The sequence below is a fragment of the Manis pentadactyla genome, chromosome 14 (assembly GCF_030020395.1).
Source record: "Manis pentadactyla isolate mManPen7 chromosome 14, mManPen7.hap1, whole genome shotgun sequence".
Classification (NCBI taxonomy): Eukaryota; Metazoa; Chordata; class Mammalia; order Pholidota; family Manidae; genus Manis; species Manis pentadactyla.
The window spans coordinates 41,036,447-41,055,734 of NC_080032.1; the positions used below are offsets into that span (position 1 = coordinate 41,036,447).

The window sequence follows — 19,288 nt, forward strand, 5'->3', positions numbered from 1 at the left end:
AAAGAAAAGAGCCTAATTGTCGACAAATGATGGATTTCTGAAGTGTTGTTTTTATTTTGATGTTATTAAATTTATGTAAAGTGGCCAAAGTTTTAATTGGAAAGTATAACTGAAAACTGCATCCATATTTTTATGTGATTAAAATGAAACTCTTTATGTATTTTGTTCTTGGTAATACTGCATTAGGGGATGTGGGGAGGCATGACACAGAGTACTTAGTGCCAGTCAAATCTAGAAAGACCTTGTTTTTGTTTATTTACATTTTAATGGTATTTTAGAGATGGTTTGAAATTCTTAAGTGTGTTTTATTTAATGATGTTTACTCTGAGGAGAAAACTCATGTTTTTACAGATAAAGGTTAAAAAATAGTCACAGCTAAGTAGCAATAATCAATGAACTAAAATAATTGTTTCATGAACTGACAATGAGGTAAACCCGAAAACTGAAATTTCCTTTCAACTCAGTTTATTCTGGGTCATTTAGATTATTTTACCTAGTCTGTGGTCATTGTATCGAAGGAATATGTTTTTAGTAAGTTGCCTTGTGTGCTGTCACCGGTGAGCCATACGTGTGACTCTGCCCCCTGTGGAAATGTGTTCTGTCCGCTACCATCATGGAAGGGCTCCTGCTCTGCTCTTGGGCTGCCCCTCACTGCCTGCTTGTCTCATCCAGCTGTTTAATGCCCTGTGCACATAGTCGTGCTTTAGGCGTTGGGGGAATATACACAAGTGTAAAACAAGCATGTGTCTTCGTCCTTGAGGAACCTAACCTAAGAGGAAAAGATAAGATAGTACATATGTAGTTCCTATGCCGTGGGGTGTTTCTTCACACATAAGTGAGAAGAAGGGCTGTGGGAATTGGAGTAATAGATGCAGAGAAATGAAGAGTATGGTGAAGGAAAATGATACACGGAGGTGCAGGTTTTTCAGGTGCTTTCTTGGAACTTCAAGTAGAAATGTCATCATAGGAAGTGCCGATTCAGAGTTCATTGAGTTGAAGGGAGGGAATAGAAAGACTGGGTCTGTTTCACATACATGTGAGGTTTGACCCTGGGAACAGGCAAGGTTAACAAGAGAAATCAGGATAATGTAATTTTGCAAAAAAGGGGTTCGAGAAGGAGGAAGGATTAGCAAGGTGTGCTCAAGTGAGAGAGGGCTTCTTTTGAGTCCAGTGTAGATGTCTGCATGTAGGGTTGCAAGGTGTGTGCAGGAGCTGTGATTTCCTTAGGGAAGATGCCTTTCAGTTTGGGAATGAACATACCATTTAAAAATTAGAAAGGAATAGCTCTGGGCAAAGGAACTGGTCAGCGTTGTAGTCAGGGCCTGGGGGCGGGTGGTGAAAGGAAGGTCTGACAGCTTCCACTTCATCATCACAAGTATGGGGCGGGAGGGCGCAATTTCATGCCCATCTGCCCCCTCAGCATTTCTTTATTGGCTGTCTCCTTGCTTCTCGGCTCAGTTTTTTGCTTTTATCTCTCAATTCTTAAGACATATTTTTCCTTTGACTTGAGCTCCACCTAAATTCATTTCATAAATTGCATATTCTAATAAACATGCTTTTATAATGGCTTAGCAGTGTCTTCTGGGACAAATTGTTGTTCAGAGACAAGAAACAAATTAATCTAATACAATTAACAAATAATAGTGTTAATATGGACACTTCTTCATTTGGCCAAAAGTCAAGTTAGTATGTGGATTTGATCCTATTTTTACACCAACAGTTGAATAACATGGCACAATGTCATTTTGTGAGTTTGGTTTTGGAAGGTGCTGCTATTGCAATGATGGGAATGGCTACCATTTATTGAGTACATTTTGTGTGCCAGACTGTAGGCTTGCTAGGTGTTTTCATAAACACTACTTGGTTGAGTTCTCCTGGCTACCATCCCTCCATTTAGAAATGACAAAGGCTGGGCTTGAAACGTGTGTGATGCAGCTGGCTGCGGCTTACCCACCTAGTAGTAAACAGTCTTCCGTGTCAGATCTCGCTGTACAGCCCTGCTCTTTGCTTGCTGCTCTGCCTCCCCCAGGCCCAGGACGGCTGCTTCTTGTAAGCTGCTTTTCCTTGCCATTATCAGTGATGGGCTTTTCCTTTCCTACAGTTGACTTTGATGTTTGTGAATTGTAAACTGTTCTTCCCCATTCTCTCCAGTCCCTCCCCTCTGTCTAGCGGCATAGCCTACGCTCTTGACCACCTAATCTAATCAGTTAGAATGGAATGTTGGCAGTGGTACAGAATTGGCCCTTCTAGTTTTGATTTAAAATTTTTCTGAATCTTTCATTCTCTTAATCTATCTTTTCTACCAAACTTTAATAATAAGATACTTCCTCATTTATGGTTGCCATACATTTTTAAAGAGATTTTTCACCTATTTTATGTTAAGAATTTCATTTTTGATATTTATTGGTTAAACCCGTCATCAGATTAATTCCTTTAAAATATGTGGAAAATTGCTCTTTAGAAATCTACTTGAGACCAACGGATTATGTGTTCATTTCTTATTCATTTACTTAAAGGAAACTTTTTTTGCAGCATACCATATTGAGTATTTAATATGTTTCCAGTTTTTTAAAATGGACTATTTCAGACATACAGAATACTCAAAATAATGTATAGACCTTTGTGCTCACCACAGGCTTAAGAAATAAAATATCTATAAAGATGAAACCTGTATGTCTGTCTCCCATTTATTCCTCTCTCCTTGCCTCCCACAATATAGAGTTTTGAATTAAGGTTGATTATAAAAGTTCACTTTTGTGCAAAAACAAAGCAATTTTCCTATGTATTTAAAACGTATTTTTAATTTTCTGTGTTTAAAATTGAAATCTGAGACAAAGAAAGTTGTGTTTGTGTATTTTAACTACTTGATTAGTGTTTTTCTTTTCCAGATGTCTTACTTATAGTAGGTTAGCAATATGCTTATGATGTATTACTTTTATTCATTTCTTTTTTCCTTAAACAGAGTGCAATAGAGTCTCTTTTTGGAGCATCATTAACTGGGATTGCCTATTCGTTGTTTGCTGGGCAACCTCTAACAATATTGGGAAGCACAGGTCCAGTTTTAGTGTTTGAAAAGATTTTATTTAAATTCTGCAGGTATGTATTAGTTACTATCTACTTGTCATGTGTGTTTACATATGTATAATTACATATTTTTTAACTTTACTAAAAAAGTGCATTATATATTTAGTAGCTGAAGAAGAGAACCTGATTACTGTATATGTTTTCACTATTTTTGGGCTCCTTTGTCATTTATCCTACTCTGGCCCCTGTCATCTTCCCTATGCCAGTCACCTTGAGTATAAAATCAGTGGATTTGAGTTCTGATAAGCAAGTCACGGGAGGGTCATTTAGAATCCTTTGTGTTAGCAGATTTCAACCTGGTAAGAAGGCATTAATCTGAATTGTTTACTAGATGATATGTTGGTCTTATAAGGGAAGTTTAGAAACAGGTGGATCTCGAAGGCTTGAACTGACTTTACCATTTGGGCCTGTTGAACAGAGAGGGGATTGCAGCAGTGGGAGGGGGCATCAGCTTCCACCTCCACTGGCAGGGGTATTCTTGGGGTGGGGGCACCTGGGTGAGTAGACTTGGATTGGATGTGGCCAGGGCTATTGTTTTCGTCAGATGAATGCAGCTGACTATTTTAGTCTGAAACACCTAATGCTATTAAATTATTTGATTTATCCACCCCCTCTTATGATTCTTTCTTTGCTGAGCAAGCTGATTCTGAGGCTAGTCTGGCATGCTGGAGAGTGCAGTGACCTGAAGTGTGTTAGACCCTCTGGTAGTGATTTCTTACTTGAAATTGAATTAAAACATGAAGTCACTTTCTGTGACAATACAGGTGGAGGAGGAGATGGTGCTTGGGGTGGTCATGACCAAGGGCAGGGGTGTGGCTTCCATGTCGACACTGACATGCCGGGTCTGCAGAGTCACATTCAGTTGTTCAGCAGACTGCACATCTGTCATTGGCTCCTCATAACTGATTTCCAAAGTGAGGTCTTTGTTTTTGAAATATTTATTGTCTAGTAGATTTTCACTGTAAGTCTCTTATAAGAAGTAAAATATAACCTTTAAGTCTGTTAATATGAAGTTAGTCATTAGCTGAGGCACATACAATTTGCTTTAGCCATTATTTTATTATTCTGTCATTTACCCTCTTTTTGGAAATCTTATGCATTTATACTGTTCTTATTGCTTAAGAAATTTTTCAGTACAAATACTGTTCTTCATATATATATATATGTTGGTCATGTCCACGTTTTTCTTTTTAAACAGAGATTATCACCTTTCCTATCTGTCTTTAAGGACCAGTATTGGTCTGTGGACTTCTTTCTTCTGCATTGTTTTGGTTGCAACAGATGCAAGCAGCCTTGTGTGTTACATTACTCGGTTTACAGAGGAGGCTTTTGCAGCTCTAATTTGCATCATATTCATCTATGAGGCTGTGGAGAAGCTCTTTCATTTAGGAGAAATATATGCATTTAATATGCACAACAGTTTAGATGAACTGACCAGCTACTCGTAAGTATTTCTGTTTCCCCTAATGTTAAAGTGTGTTTCTGCAGATACCTGAGCCTAACAGAATGGATTGTTTTGCAACGTGATGCTAACTGTCTCTCTAACTATAACTTCCAAACTAGTGACTTGCTTTTACAGATGAGATTTTACGAAAGCACTTGGAGGACATAAATGCAGGAGGACAAATTCATTCATTTTTATTCACTGAAGTAACTTATTCAATGAATGCATTTTTGGTGTCTGCCTTTTGAATTGGATTGGCCAATTTAAATTCAATTGTTTTGTCAACTGACCACCATACATTTGTTTGAATCAGGCAATTATATTGGATCTTACATTCTTTAATCAAATCCTGGGTGTAGGATATAATGTTGTTTATATTTATATTCCTCATGTTTTACATTTTCACCAACATTTTTGAAGCCTGATAATTTTTATTGGAAGTTATTTTAAAGTAAATTTCAGTACACCCTCGTGCTGTTTCATGGACAATTTTCTTTGTGATAGGAGAAGCATGACATGAGAATATTTTAAGACTCTACAGTAGAATAGGGTTTGAAAAGTAATTACAACAGTTATAAAAGGTTGACAGATATATTCAATAAAAAGTCAAATAGGTTATCACAATTAGACTCACGTGGATGGTGCTATAGTTTGCTGCTTTTGGCCGTCATGCTTGGTATGAATGGGACACTGCATTTGATTGACTTAGATGGAGAAAGGTGGCTACCAAATAACAAGGATACAGCTCCTCCACCCACCCAAGCCCCAGATCCCTGGACCCTCCCCCTGCCCTCCATGCCTCTCCTTGCCTTCTTCGCACACTCTCAACTTTGATGGACAGAGTATGGAGGAATATGAACATTCCTAGGAGACAATGACCTATCTGAAAGTATCAGTGACACTTTGATGCTGAATCTGTTTTGTTCTATCTTCTTTGCTCTTAAGCTAGTTAATTTTTTTAATGTTGTTGTTTGTATTCTCTCATTCCCTGTTCCTTTGACCTTTGTGAAGCATGACTTGTATAGCTAGTGACAGTCAGTAAGAGCAATGTTCCCTTCTGGTTAACTGAGTAAGATTTGGTGGAGTGTGACCTTGCTGCACATCATAGTATCTCCTCAGAATTTAAAAAAAAATAGCCAGGGAAATACCTAACCAGTTTTATTAAGATATTTGTTAAAATATCATTTTATTGATATGTTTTCAGTTATGTTTTATTTACATAAGCCAAACCTTACTCCATTCCAAAGTTTCTGATGTGTTTTCACTTTCTAGTCTCCATGCTTTGCAATGTGGGAGAAAAGTTAAAAGCTACCACATTGTGTGATTGATTTGTAAGTAATGAATTGCAAGAGCCTTAAAATATTATCCTATTCTTATTTCTCAGATGTGTATGTACTGAACCTCCTAACCCTAGCAATGAAACTCTAAAGGTATGGAAGGAAAAGAATAAAACAGCACATGATATTTCCTGGGGGAATCTCACTGTTTCTGTGAGTATATTATTAAAAAAAGAGGAATTTTGCAAAAATTAACCTAGTTCTTTAGTTTTTTCTGAGTAGACTTAGATTTTCTTCCTGAGTGATGGATATAGTATGTTTTCAGAATGTAGTGTTGTGTTGACCAAATAGGAGTCACCAAATTTTTGTGTATCATGAACTAACAAGTATAGGCTAGAAAGAAAGAAGCTGATAAAGAGATGATGGATTGTATTTGACTTCTAAGATATAATTATTAAAAAGATGTAAATATATTTCTGGTTACTACTTCCACTTAGATGGATAAATTCAGAGGAAATGTTTTCTGGGGTGATGCCTGCAGGTACTAGAGTTGACACCAATAGCTGCTCATTCCTCCTGTTGGACTTGTTCATTCATCTGCTCCTTTAACAGCAAATTGAGAAGGTCACGAGTGCACTGCCAGTGTCCTGAATGTCAAACTGAACCTTGTTTAATGTGTAGAGACTAGTCTGATTTAAGCAGAAAGGACAAACACATGTGATGGGTACCTGCTGTGTACTGAACATAATCACATACATACTCTTGTATTCTGTTGGGAAACGTCTTTGCCTCAGAGTATCTGTTTTGAACACTCCCCAGGTTGGGATTTAGGAATAAAGAAGTAAAGTGATACTAACAGTATCAATTAAACCAAGATTGAGCTACTCTGGTACTTTTCATATCATGTAAGCATCTCACTAAAGATGATAGTTAAGTAGTAAATATAGTATTGGAAGTATGTCATCTAAAATTCTATTCCATTGATAATTTAGGTATGTGCTGTCCAATACAGTAGCACTGGTCACATGTGTCTATTTACACTTAAATAAAATTAATTAGAAGTTGAGTCTCTCACTTACACCAGCCACGTTTCAGGCACTCGCTTGGTTGCCTCGTGTGTGTGGAAGCTGTGTTGGGCAGTGCAGAGGTATCATGTTTCCATTACCCCAGAAAACTGCCAGGACGGTGCTGACTGACTTAAAGAATTAGATATCAGTGATCACCTTAGAGGAATGCTTTACTGTTTTATATTTTAAAAGTCACTCTTGTTATGAAAGAGTAGAGTTAATAGAGGTGCTCAAATGAAAGTGATGCATAAAAAAACTCATTTCATGATGAATAGGATGTCTTAGTAGTTTTAGATACAGGTCTCTCAGTGTGTTTTCTTGATACCCAGAAGGGCCATGTCAGGTTTTTGTTTGTTTTTTTTTTGTAGTTGTTGCTTTTATTTCTGTGATCTGTGTTGTAAATTTGTGGTTGTACTAATCTCAGCACATAGAAATAGAGAATAATAGAATCTTTGACAATTTTTCCTTTGGTAAAACTGAGTTGATATTTTGTTAAAATGAGTCTCATTAGAATATAAGGGAAAAAATGGCATTACTGGCACGTGCCTTTGTTAATTAATCTATGGTTACCCTTCAGCTCTTTTTTCCCCTGAAAGGAAAAGTAGATTTCTGTAGTTGCATTATTATGCTGTATCATTGCTTATATTACTCATTTTTTAAAATGGAAATACTATTTTAATGGTCACTTTACCTCTCATAATCCCATGCTTTAATCCCATGGTCTTGAGTCAAGTCAGAAAGGCCAGCCACAGTTTTTATTATTTGAGTTTAGTACTATAGCCATCTCTCATTCAGTGTTGTACAAAGGCACAGTTGTTATTTTTCTGTTTCTTGCTTTTGTTTTAAGCAGTTTGTTCAGAAGTAAAGGAAAGAGTAAAACTGTGGATCAGTGAGAATGTAGGCAAAATGTTGAGGAATTAATACTCACTATAAGGCTTTCTCTAAAGGGAACACAGAGTTGGAAGAAAGGTGAGGGGTGTCTGATAATTGGCAAATACTACATTTCAGTTCAGTGATTGAAGATGCACATATTTTTTAAATCATAATATCTCTGAACTCAGGATGTGTCTCGTAATTGGTGGTGTGTTAATGTTGACTTGGCAGTGTTTTGTTTAAATGAGATATAAAATAATGATGTGTCTTACAATCAGTAACATCTTAGAACCAATGAAATTCCTTAGTAATTTATTGGATATCTAAGAATCCCTTCATTCCCTCCTTTTTCTATTTTTTTCCCAGGAATGTAAAACATTTCATGGTGTATTTGTAGGACCGGCCTGTAGTCTTCATGGACCTTATATTCCAGATGTCCTGTTTTGGTGTGTCATCTTATTTTTCACAACATTTTTTCTGTCTGCATTCCTCAAGCAATTTAAGACCAAGCGCTATTTTCCTACCAAGGTAACTGGGATATAATTTTGGAGTTCTGGTAATCATGTTTTTAGTTTTCATTTCTTTGGTTTATTTCAAAAGAGTAATATATTTTTGGAGGCTAATACTTTATGTCAAATAGTTATAAAGGAATTATTCATAGTGAAAAATGTATATTATGTGTCTGAGCTAACAGTAGGAAGGTATCAGTGCTATGAGAGATGGTAGGTTAGTTATGAAATGTGTTTCTGAATCTTTTGGAAAAAATACTAGATATAAATATTTCACCCAATACATTATCACTAAATTAAAAGCTTTGTTCACACTTCCTAGTGGCATATTTTAATCTGTGAAAAATCTGTATTATTTAGAAAAGACACATAGTTTTTCTGTGTTTATATTAACATAATCCCTTTAACATAGGTGCGATCGACAATCAGTGACTTTGCTGTATTTCTCACAATAGTAATAATGGTTGCAATTGACTACCTTGTAGGAGTTCCATCTCCTAAACTTCAAGTTCCTGAAAAATTCGAGGTAAGGATTAAAACACTTGGCTATTTATTACTGGTTAATACCAAACTATTTTGAAGTGAGACATTGCCTCCTAATTAGTGATTTTTAAATATGCAGTCTCTCTGAAGAGCTAATGTTTTGAAAAGAGAAATTACATATATACATTTCTCACATATATAAAAAAAAATGGCACGATGAGAAGAGACAAGCAAACCTATTTAGGAAATAAATAAGAAGGTATCAAACCTAGCCTATCAGGGAAAATGAAGGACCTTATCCTTGGTGAAAGATTCCAAGTCATTTAAATAATTTAACCCTGCTCTTTTAGCTGGAGTTCATGATGTACTTCCCAGGTGAAAGAAGCATTCTTTATTTATTTATAAAGAAGTGACTCAAAACTTGAATTTATAAGGGTAGCAAGGAGATTTCCATTTAAATTTCTAGAAGGATAGTGTATCTGACAGGAATTGGAAAGCTCCATGTATCATTTTCCAGCAGAATCGGGAGAGAATCCAAAGTGTTTTCCACAAGAAATTTGATACTTAACCTGGGCATCCATGAACCCTTTGCTTTTATTAGCAGACTAGTTCTTTTGTGTAAGATACACCACATGGATAATATAGCATCCAATAATCATTTTGCCTTCTAAATTGGAGGCTTTTGAATAGTTTCTGAAATTTTCTTCACAGTCAAATATTTGTGAAGCTGCTTATATTTACAATTAACAAATTATATTTTTATGATTTTGGTAGCAGAAAGTTTAAAGGGGATTAGAAATAGGGATATAATGAAGATGATTTTAGTCTGTTTTATCTTTCACTGGGATAAAAAAAATAACATTTTAAAAGTCAGTGGCCTCCAAAGTAGGGTGCATGAATGGAAAATTATCCACCATAATTATTTTAAAAGGTCTCTATATATTTACAGAAAAATGAAGCTTTGTAATATTTACTATGTGAATTTTACTTATATAGATAACTACTGGTACCATTACACAAAAATGACTCTAGGGCCATTGAGTATATATGCTCAATTTTATTTAAAATTAAAAAAAATTTTTTTGCTGCTAAGAGTATATGATAAAGTTTGGAGACCTTTGTTTGAAAGCATAGATATTGAGCCATTAAAGATTTGTAGGCCATTAGAGATGACTATATGAAAGTCATTCTGCTTTTACCACATTGTACAAATAAATGAAACTAGAAATTAGTATACTTGTTCAAAATATTTATGTAATTTCCTATACTCCTGGCCCAAGTTCCTTATTCTAGGTCCTAAATATATCCTTATTATTCATTTATTTTTCTAACTTTTAAGTAGCAAACTGATTTCATAGGCCATCAAATACAAATGGGGAAAAAAATCAAGGAACCCTCAAAGGTATATGCATTGTATAGATAAAAATATTCTGATTCATTTGCAGTATTGATTATGAAGCAGTTTAGTGGCTATCAATGTGGGAAAATTGGAATACCTGGATTTGAAAATACGGAATTTCCTTTTGTATTGACAGATATTTTTATGAAGGAAAAACAGGCTGAATATGAAGTTGAGGATTTCAATATGTCCACTATCCTCTAAGAATACTAAACTCTCTTAGGATCTTTAAAAATTTTTTGCTATAAAACAAATTTTATGTTCCAGCATTGAAATATGTTAGTATCCAATAAAGTGCCAGATTTTTGTCAGTAGATACTTTGGAAAAATAGTGTCTTGAGGCCCAGTTCTGATTTAGTACTGACCCTGGTTTGGGATCTTCTACATGGCTGTAGTCATCTGTTGCCTCAACAGCAGCAGTGTGGCCTCATTTGTATGCCCTGGACCTCAGTTTGAATGCTGAAATAGCTGGGGTGGCTCCTCCCCTCCCTCTCTCATCACATCGTGTCACATCCTTGGGAAAGCTTATCCAGGCTTACTCAACAGCTTAATCTCAGGGTTCCAAGAGGGTTAGAGAAGAAGCTGCAAGGTCCCTTGTGATCCAAGACTCAGAAATCACACAGTGCCACTTTGGTCTTATTCTGTTGGCTAAAATAAACCAAAAGGTCAGCCCAGGTTCAAAGGGGAAGAAATACACTCCACCTGTAGATGGGAAGATTGACTAAGTCACATGGACAAGGATCTGCATTTAGGGATGGGAAGAATTCCTGTGGCTATCTTTGCAAATAAGTTACATACATCCCAAGATTTAATACAATTCTTTCTGATCCTGTGGCATTTCTTAGAATAGACACAGTCCATGCTGTAGAAATTTTATGCAGTAGGAGAAGGAAACTTTTTTCTTTATTTTTATCTTTAATTTTTTAACAGCCTACTAATGCAAATAGAGGCTGGATCATAAGCCCATTGGGAGAAAATCCTTGGTGGACTTTATTGATAGCTGCTATTCCAGCTCTACTTTGTACCATTCTCATCTTTATGGATCAACAAATTACAGCTGTAATCATAAACAGAAAGGAGCACAAATTGAAGGTAAGTTTTAAATTTTGTCTCAAGTATTATAATTTCTTCAAGAGTTTGAGGGGTTTTCATGACTAGAACATTAAAAGATGTAAGATGAAAATTAATTTCTTCTCTCTTAGTAAATAGTGTAAGAATTTTAGCCTAAAAAAATACAGACTTATAAATACTCATGTTCATTTCACTTTTCAGAAAGGAGCAGGCTATCATCTTGATTTGCTCATGGTTGGTGTTATGTTGGGAGTCTGCTCTGTCATGGGACTTCCATGGTTTGTGGCTGCAACAGTGTTGTCAATAAGTCATGTCAACAGCTTAAAAGTTGAGTCTGAATGTTCTGCTCCAGGCGAACAGCCCAAGTTTTTGGGAATTCGTGAACAGCGGGTCACAGGGCTGATGATTTTTATTCTGATGGGCCTATCAGTGTTTATGACTTCAGTACTAAAGGTAAAATCTCTTTATCATCAAATTTATACTTGGTTGTTTGACAGTGAAACATAAAAATGTCTAAAATTAGTTTTATTGCCTAGAATTTACTCGGAAATAATATTTTGGTGTGGTGCTTAGTGTAGGAGGCACTTAGGTGTTAGTTGTATCAAAGGACTAGTTAGTGTTAATGACTACAGAGTTTTGGAAGGAGTTAATCCATGGCTTAGATATGATCCAAAAGAAGAATCTTTTCCAGAGCATTTTATGGGCACATGAAGGGAAGTGATCCTGAAAGATGGATACAACTTATTTGGGCAAAATGTGAAAATAATATTGCTATTAATTAAGTTATTGCATTCTTCCAGATAAATTAAAAAGAACAAAGGTTGTAGCACTCATTAGAAAAACAAAAATAGCTAATATTATAAAAGAAGCATGTAAGAAATTATACTTTATGTTAAATATCTTTTAGTTGCATCTGATTTTTACTATACACATCCTGCTAAATCTTGTGGTTGAAAAAAAAAACATAGCAAATGTAACTGAATAGCTTATTTGAAATTTTCTATTCCTTTGGAGAGCTCAACCCCATGTTTCCCCCTGGTGTTTTCATTATAAAGAAAGTTGTTAAGTAGAGAGTTGTATACCATTTGTAAATCAGGAGAAAAACTTGACGTGTACATGTATGTTATATAGTAACTTAAAAATTTATGTTAAATACTGGAATTCTTTGACCTCCTTTTGTGGACTTCCTAGCAGCCAATTCACCAAATATTTGTTGGGTACTTACTGAGCTGTTAAGTACTGGGAAGCAATAATAAATTGGATCCATTATCATCTAGTTTTAAGAACTTGGCAATCCAGTTGGTGGAACAGATAGGTATACGGGTAATTACCACACAGTGGTGAGCGTATTTGTTAGAAGTACTTGGGACAAAAGAAGAAATATTTAGTATGGTGTGCTGTCCCTTGCTGCTGAAGGATGCCTTTCAGATTTTTTTAAGTAATTAAGTTTTTAAGTATTAACTGCATATAGGCCAAAAAATTCAGTTAAGCTCTAGAATGAAAATTTAGTTTCTTTATTTCCTTCCTTTTACTAAAGCAACTCTCCAGGGGTAAACTCTCTTTTAACTTACTGGTTTTTTAAGTTATTTTGGTTGTTACCATCATTGTAGTTTTACATACTTACATAGTTTTGTCACCTTAACATCTTTAGACTGAATCTCTTTACTTAAGATGGTGACTGAGGGTCTAGTTCAGGGACCTCTAAAACCCTGAACACTGTCTGGGTCTGCCAGATCCTTCCCTTTCCAACTGTATATGTGAGGCTGGATTTTCTTCATATACTTCAACCAAAGCAGTATATTGCATGCCTATGCAGATAATGAGAACTCAGATAGATGTCTTCTGTTAAGCTACCCACTAAAGAGATTAACAGAAATACAAAACAGTGCTATACTCACTTTTTTTTGAAATTACAGGTTTCCATGAAAAATATGTTGTTCATATTAACTTATAATACATTTACTATTTTAAAATAGAGTTTTAAATAACTATCTAAAATTTTTCTCTTAATTTCCGTTATGGTGACTATCTATTGCCCACATGCCTCTCTATCTCAATATCAATACATATTAGTAAATACGTGGAATTCACAGAAGCAGGGCAGGGTCTTTAGTACTTTTTTTAAGAGCATAAGGGATCCTAAGAACAAAAGTTTGAGACCCTCTGACCTAAGACTGTCTTTCATGAGGTGTTAGCATGCTTAAGTGCCCACCACCCTGCTTTCCCTTCCATCATGTGCCTTCTGTTGGCTGCAATTTTCATTTTATTATTATTGTAATGGTTACTACTGTAATTATAGGTAAAACTTACATGCTTTCTCTGTAAGTTAAATTATGAAAATATAAGCCCTCTGGGAGCACGAGATCAGTATTATGATGATACATTTATTTACTGAGGTCTAAGCAGTGCTATCAGCTGTGGAGGCAGAAATATACCCACTTCAGTAAGATTAATAGCCCAAGCCTGAAGACCCAATAAATGTTCATAATATCTATTAATTTCCCTTAATTAAAAAACTGTATATAGTGGTTCCATTTTTTTCTTGCATTTCTTTTTTGTATTGCTAGAGGGATTCCTTGAGTAATTCCTTTTTCATATATGGTACCATGGGTGGTTTAAGAATTTCTTAAATTAAGAAATGTTTCAAAATTACTCTCACTTTGATTGATAGTTGGATATTTTTCATAGACAGATTGTTTTGAGGATTATATCTTTAATTTCCAAAAGCTTTTTTCATTCTGATTATTGATTTTTTCCCAGCATTCTGAAGTTGCTTTATGGAGAAAAGATTTTCTTGAATTTCCCTGAGGATATTGATTAGATTTTTAACATGTTTTCTTCTATTCCTGAAGTATTTCTTTTTCTCAGGATTCTTAGGAAGGACCCACTAGGTTTTTTTTTTTTTAGTAGAGAGCAAATGTGGCTTTCCTTTTATCATTAGGGGGTTTTTCCTTAAAAGTCACTCGGGTGAAAGTTTTTGAGTAAGGGGATGGGGCTTTCCTGTAGGACGAGGCATGGTGAAGGAAGGCAGTTTGAGGTCCCTCCAGTTGCCCCAGTAATAAGGGCTTTCTTTGGGGGATGGAGTTCCTCGACTCTATTTAGTAAATGGTATGATATAATAGTCACTGTAGGGGTTGTGATGGTAATAATGACTAACTCTTTTTGAGTCACTGTTATGTACCATGTGTTTTTGTGAGTATTTTATGTATTTGAATCCTTTCATGACAATCTGATTTAAAAACTATGGCACAGACAGGCTAAGACTAAAGACATTAACTGGGGTTTTAAACCAGGTCGTCTGGAGTTCATGCTTTTAACCACTGGGCATACTCCCTTTTTAGGAAGGAACATGTGGAAGATCAATTGTTTTTCAAGGTTATTGAGGACTAGCATTTTTCTTAAAAAGTTAGGTCTCATCACTGAAAGATTATTTAATTCTGTCTCCATTGGTAATCACTGACTGTGTTTTTATGAATTTATTACTGTGAAATTGTTTTAGTAGGCTGGATTCTAATTGTCATTTTTACTTACAGTTTATTCCAATGCCTGTTTTATATGGTGTTTTCCTTTATATGGGAGCTTCCTCATTAAAAGGAATCCAGGCAAGTCTTAATTTAAATATTTAATAATTTTGTAGCAAAACCTAAAAATATTAAATTTGCGAAGTTCGTTTTTATGATGGTAGTGATTTATTCTCAAATCTGGTATTTTGGGAGCAGGTTAACTAATGACTTCAAATCTACATTTTCCGAGTGATTATTGCATCCTGCAACACCCTCTTCCCTCAGAATGAGGTCATGAACTGGTTTGTTATCTGTTTTTAATTGAAGCCAATGAAAAGCCCTGTAGCTATTGGTAATGACATGTGTAGTAAGAATGAGGAACAAAAGAATTGGAGTGGGAAAAAAGTGTTGTTTCTGACATGTAGAACAGCAATTTCAGTGCTTAAAAAGTAAAGGTCATTATTAGTTACCTATGAAAATAGTAATTACCTGCCATTGTATGGTGCAGTATAGTTGATAAGGCCTAGTACATGATTGATTTCTGTGCTCCTCAGGACAGCACTGGGAAGCAGGAAAGGAAGAAATATTGATCTTTTAAGTCAGGAAACAGAAATGGAGGGACTTCAGAAGACTCTTAACTAAGCAGTGGAGACAAGGCTAGAACCCAGTGATTTCACTATATTCTGTTTTGTCATATTTATAGTGCTTCCTGGAAAACAACCTGATAAGATTTGTTAAGATTTATCTGAATCCAATCTTCATGTAAAACATTTAGCTCAGAACACGGCACCATATGACCACCTCCTATTGTGGAAAGTGTGTTGTCTGAAGTTGCCAGCTACTGGCTGGCAAGGCTTCTCAGAGGCAGCATCTTTATTTTTCAGCACAGTCCTGGATGTCATTAACTCACTTGATATATATATATATATATATATTTTTTTTTTTTTAACAAAGTAGGTAGGGCTGATCTCATTTCCAGTTTATAAATGAGGAAATCAAAGCTCAAAAAGGCCAAGGAATTTGTTAATGGTTTCTTTTTCAGTGGGTGAAAAATTGGTAATTATTTACCTCAGGTTATTTTCACAGACTTGGTATTGTTAGACTTGGAAAGAACCTTAGAAGATTGGTACTCTTATTTTATGTACATATTAGAAAACAAGTTCAAAGATTAAATAACTCATACATTTGATTACAGCAGGAAAATTTATCTATCTTAACCCACCCAAATTACTACATCTTGACATGAGTTTTCTGATTAATTTCATTAGTTCAAACCTTTGCCTTGATTTTTTTTTCATCTTTGAACCCAGATGATCTGTACTAAAACATTCTCCTGTACTATCAGAACATATCAAGGAAGTTCAGTTTAAATCCCCAAACCCTGAAGTTGAATATAATTCCTTTTCCTTAGTAGCAGAAATGATATTTTTGTTAAAAACTTTTTCTTTTGTTGTTCTCCATTTGATGGTAGTTTTTTGACCGTATAAAACTATTCGGAATGCCTGCTAAGCATCAGCCCGATCTGATATACCTCCGGTACGTACCTCTCTGGAAGGTCCACATATTCACTGTCGTCCAGCTCACTTGTCTGGTTCTTTTGTGGGTGATAAAAGCTTCTGCTGCTGCAGTGGTTTTTCCCATGATGGTAAGTTTTTTTTTTTTCAGACTTTGTCACTAATAACACTTTTGTGTGTTTTTAAAGTAATTATTTTATTAATATTTATCATTGACTTTGAGAAAAACAATAACCCATTTTAAGCACCTTAGGTGTTTTGAAATGTGAATTAGCCCTTGCTAGCTATTAAACCACTCATTTCTAAAATTGAATTTGTTTTTCATTTTTTAAATGTCTGTTTTGTTTTTTTAGTCCTTAGGCTATAGAACACTGTTTTGCACTTTTAAACAACTTCAGAGTTAGGTTGTTTATAGAAAAAATGTGATAGCCAAATATAAAAAGCAAAGCAACCAGAACTACATGATTCTTTAATAGGTTATTTCAATAAATCTTTTTCAGAAATTACCTGACCTAGAAGTTAAAAAGTAATAAAGATTATAGATGCTATTAATAAGACAGTCAATATAATTCATTAAATTGTCACAGAATATTGCATTTTCTAAGTAGAGGGTATTTTAGAAGTATCCTGCAAAAATTGGTAATGTATATGGCCACAAAGTAAAATCTTAAAAAATTTAAAAGCTGTAAAAATGATACAGGTAATATTCTCTGATCACAAATAAATTACAAATGAATCATAAAAGGTTACTAAGCATATCTTAAGTATTTAATTAAAAGCTGAAATAATCCCTGGGTAGAAAACTAGGTTAAAAAAACCATTGTAGAAGTATTGAAATGGAGAACTTTTTAACAAAGTCTATGGGATACAGCTAAAATTATAATCTTGAGAAAATGTACACACTTCATTTCCTTTATTATTCAAGAAGACAAAATAAATGCAACCAAATTTTTCATTTGTGAAGATCTGTAATGCATGGACTCCCCTCCCAAGCCTGAGTAAAAGAAGAAGATGACAGAGCAAAATATGCATGAATAAGAGAGAAGATTCTATAACCACAGCTATGGAAGGGATTCATGGGGTTGTAAGAAAAGGTTACATGAATCTATAGCAATAAATTTGAATATCTAAAGCAGAGGTTGACACACTGTTTTCTATAAATGGTCAGATAGTATTTTAGGCTTTGTAGGCCACAGAAATATAAACACACAACAAGAGAGAAATTTCTAAAATTTCTTATTGATGAATTTCAAAAAGCAATTACATAGTTTTTTTTTAAGTGAAAGATTATTGATGACACAGTTATTTTTCAATTGGGATAATATTTCACTTAATGGTCATTTAAAGTTAATGTTCTCTATCATCAAATCAATTCCAAACGTTCATATGTGAAAACTATTCTTAGCTCATAGACCATACAAAATAAGTGGTGGAGCAGATTTAACCCCAGGGCCTGTGTTTTAATCTAGAGGAAATGGATTATTATCATACTATATACATATATTTCCAGAACTGACCAAAGAGAAGTATAAAACCTATGGATACATATAACTCAGTTGTATAGAAGAGACTGGAAAAATGGTTGAAGATATGCCCTTGGAGTATCAGCCCCAGATGAGTTAACAGTTAAGACAGTTAATTCTAATACTTCTTGAATTATTCTAGACCCAAGGGAAAGGTTGGTAACTCCTGTATTTTTTTCTCATGAAGCATGAGCAAGAGCTTAATACTAAAGTCTAATAATGTACAAAAGAACTCTGGTGACTTCTCAGTTACTATAAGTGTAAAAATCTTAAGATATTGACAAAAAATGTATAGTGTTTCTGTAGGTAATATGTCATAACTAAATAGTGATACTTAAGCATCAAGAATTACCAACATAACTAAAGATAAGAAGACTTTTTATAAAATTCAGTCATAGTGAATAAAAATTTATAAATGAGTTTAATATAGGGGAGCTCACTCTTACTACTGTTATTTGATATGAATTGAAGGTTCTGTGATGTAAGAATAATATAGTAATTAGCATTTGTTGACTATATGATTGTGTACCTATTAACCTAAATGACTCAAACAAAAAAGACTGAAAGCCCAGAAGAATAAGTAAGGATTTTGTTAGAGGGCTGGATGCAAGAAAACATGAGAATTAGTATGTAGGTTCTATCTTAGTCATAATACTAAATATGGACAGGGAAAAAAATCGTATTCATAATAGTGACCAAACTCTATAAAATACCTAACAAATTTAAAAGGAAAGAACCATTTAAAGAAAAAAAATCTTTGTAATAGTATTTGTATCAGTTTCTTAGGGCTGCCATACAAAGCACTACACTCATTGGCTTAAAGCAACAAATTTATTATCTCAGCTCTGGAGGCTAGAAGTCAGAAATCAAGATGTGGTGAGGGCTGTGCTCTTTCTGAAACCTGCAGGAGAATCCTTCTTTGCCTCTTCCTATCTTCTGGGGGTTTGTTGATGATCTTCAGCATTTCTTGACTTCCAGCTACATAACTCCATTAGCCTTCATCATATGGTCTTCCTGTGTGCCACTGTGTCTTCACATGACTGTTTTATGAGGACACCAAACATACTGTATGAGGAGTACACTCTATTCCAGTAAATAAGGTCATATTCTGAGGTCCTGGGGCTTAGGACTTAAATATCTCTTTCATCGGGGACACAATTTAACCCATAACAATATTGAAGGACATAAAATTAAGACCTGAAAAATGGAAAGATATACCATGTCCTTTGTCATGTATACTTAATATAAAAATGCCACTTCAAAGTATGAATTTTACTAGAGATTTATTTGCATGTGTGTGTGGTGGAGGGGTGGGTAGGGAGTTGGTGTCAGTGTGAACTGGATCATTTTAAAACTTACTGAGAAAAATAAATGCTAGTCATGGCAGCATGGCTGGTAGAAATATTCTGTTATTGTTTGGTGTGGGTTACTTGAGTATATACATTTGTCAAAAGCATCCAACTATACACATGATACTTTCTATTATACTATATGTAAGTCATACGTTTATGAAAAACTAAAGATACAATAATACCGGAGAT

The 19,288-nt window shown here is 34.8% G+C and overlaps 1 protein-coding gene across 6 annotated transcripts in view; it reads left to right on the top strand.

Moving 5' to 3' along the window:
* SLC4A7 (solute carrier family 4 member 7) overlaps positions 1-19,288 on the top strand; it is a 106,551-nt gene that overhangs the window by 73,384 nt on the left and 13,879 nt on the right. For 5 of the 6 annotated variants that reach the window (XM_036886198.2, XM_036886197.2, XM_036886202.2 and 2 more), the window contains 9 exons: positions 2,963-3,096; positions 4,283-4,528; positions 5,913-6,018; positions 8,112-8,273; positions 8,667-8,780; positions 11,067-11,228; positions 11,409-11,660; positions 14,741-14,809; positions 16,182-16,355. In XM_036886198.2, coding sequence (XP_036742093.2) covers positions 2,963-3,096; positions 4,283-4,528; positions 5,913-6,018; positions 8,112-8,273; positions 8,667-8,780; positions 11,067-11,228; positions 11,409-11,660; positions 14,741-14,809; positions 16,182-16,355 — 1,419 coding nt within the window. The remainder of the gene's footprint in view (positions 1-2,962; positions 3,097-4,282; positions 4,529-5,912; positions 6,019-8,111; positions 8,274-8,666; positions 8,781-11,066; positions 11,229-11,408; positions 11,661-14,740; positions 14,810-16,181; positions 16,356-19,288) is intronic. The other variant, XM_036886199.2, reaches the window with a different exon arrangement.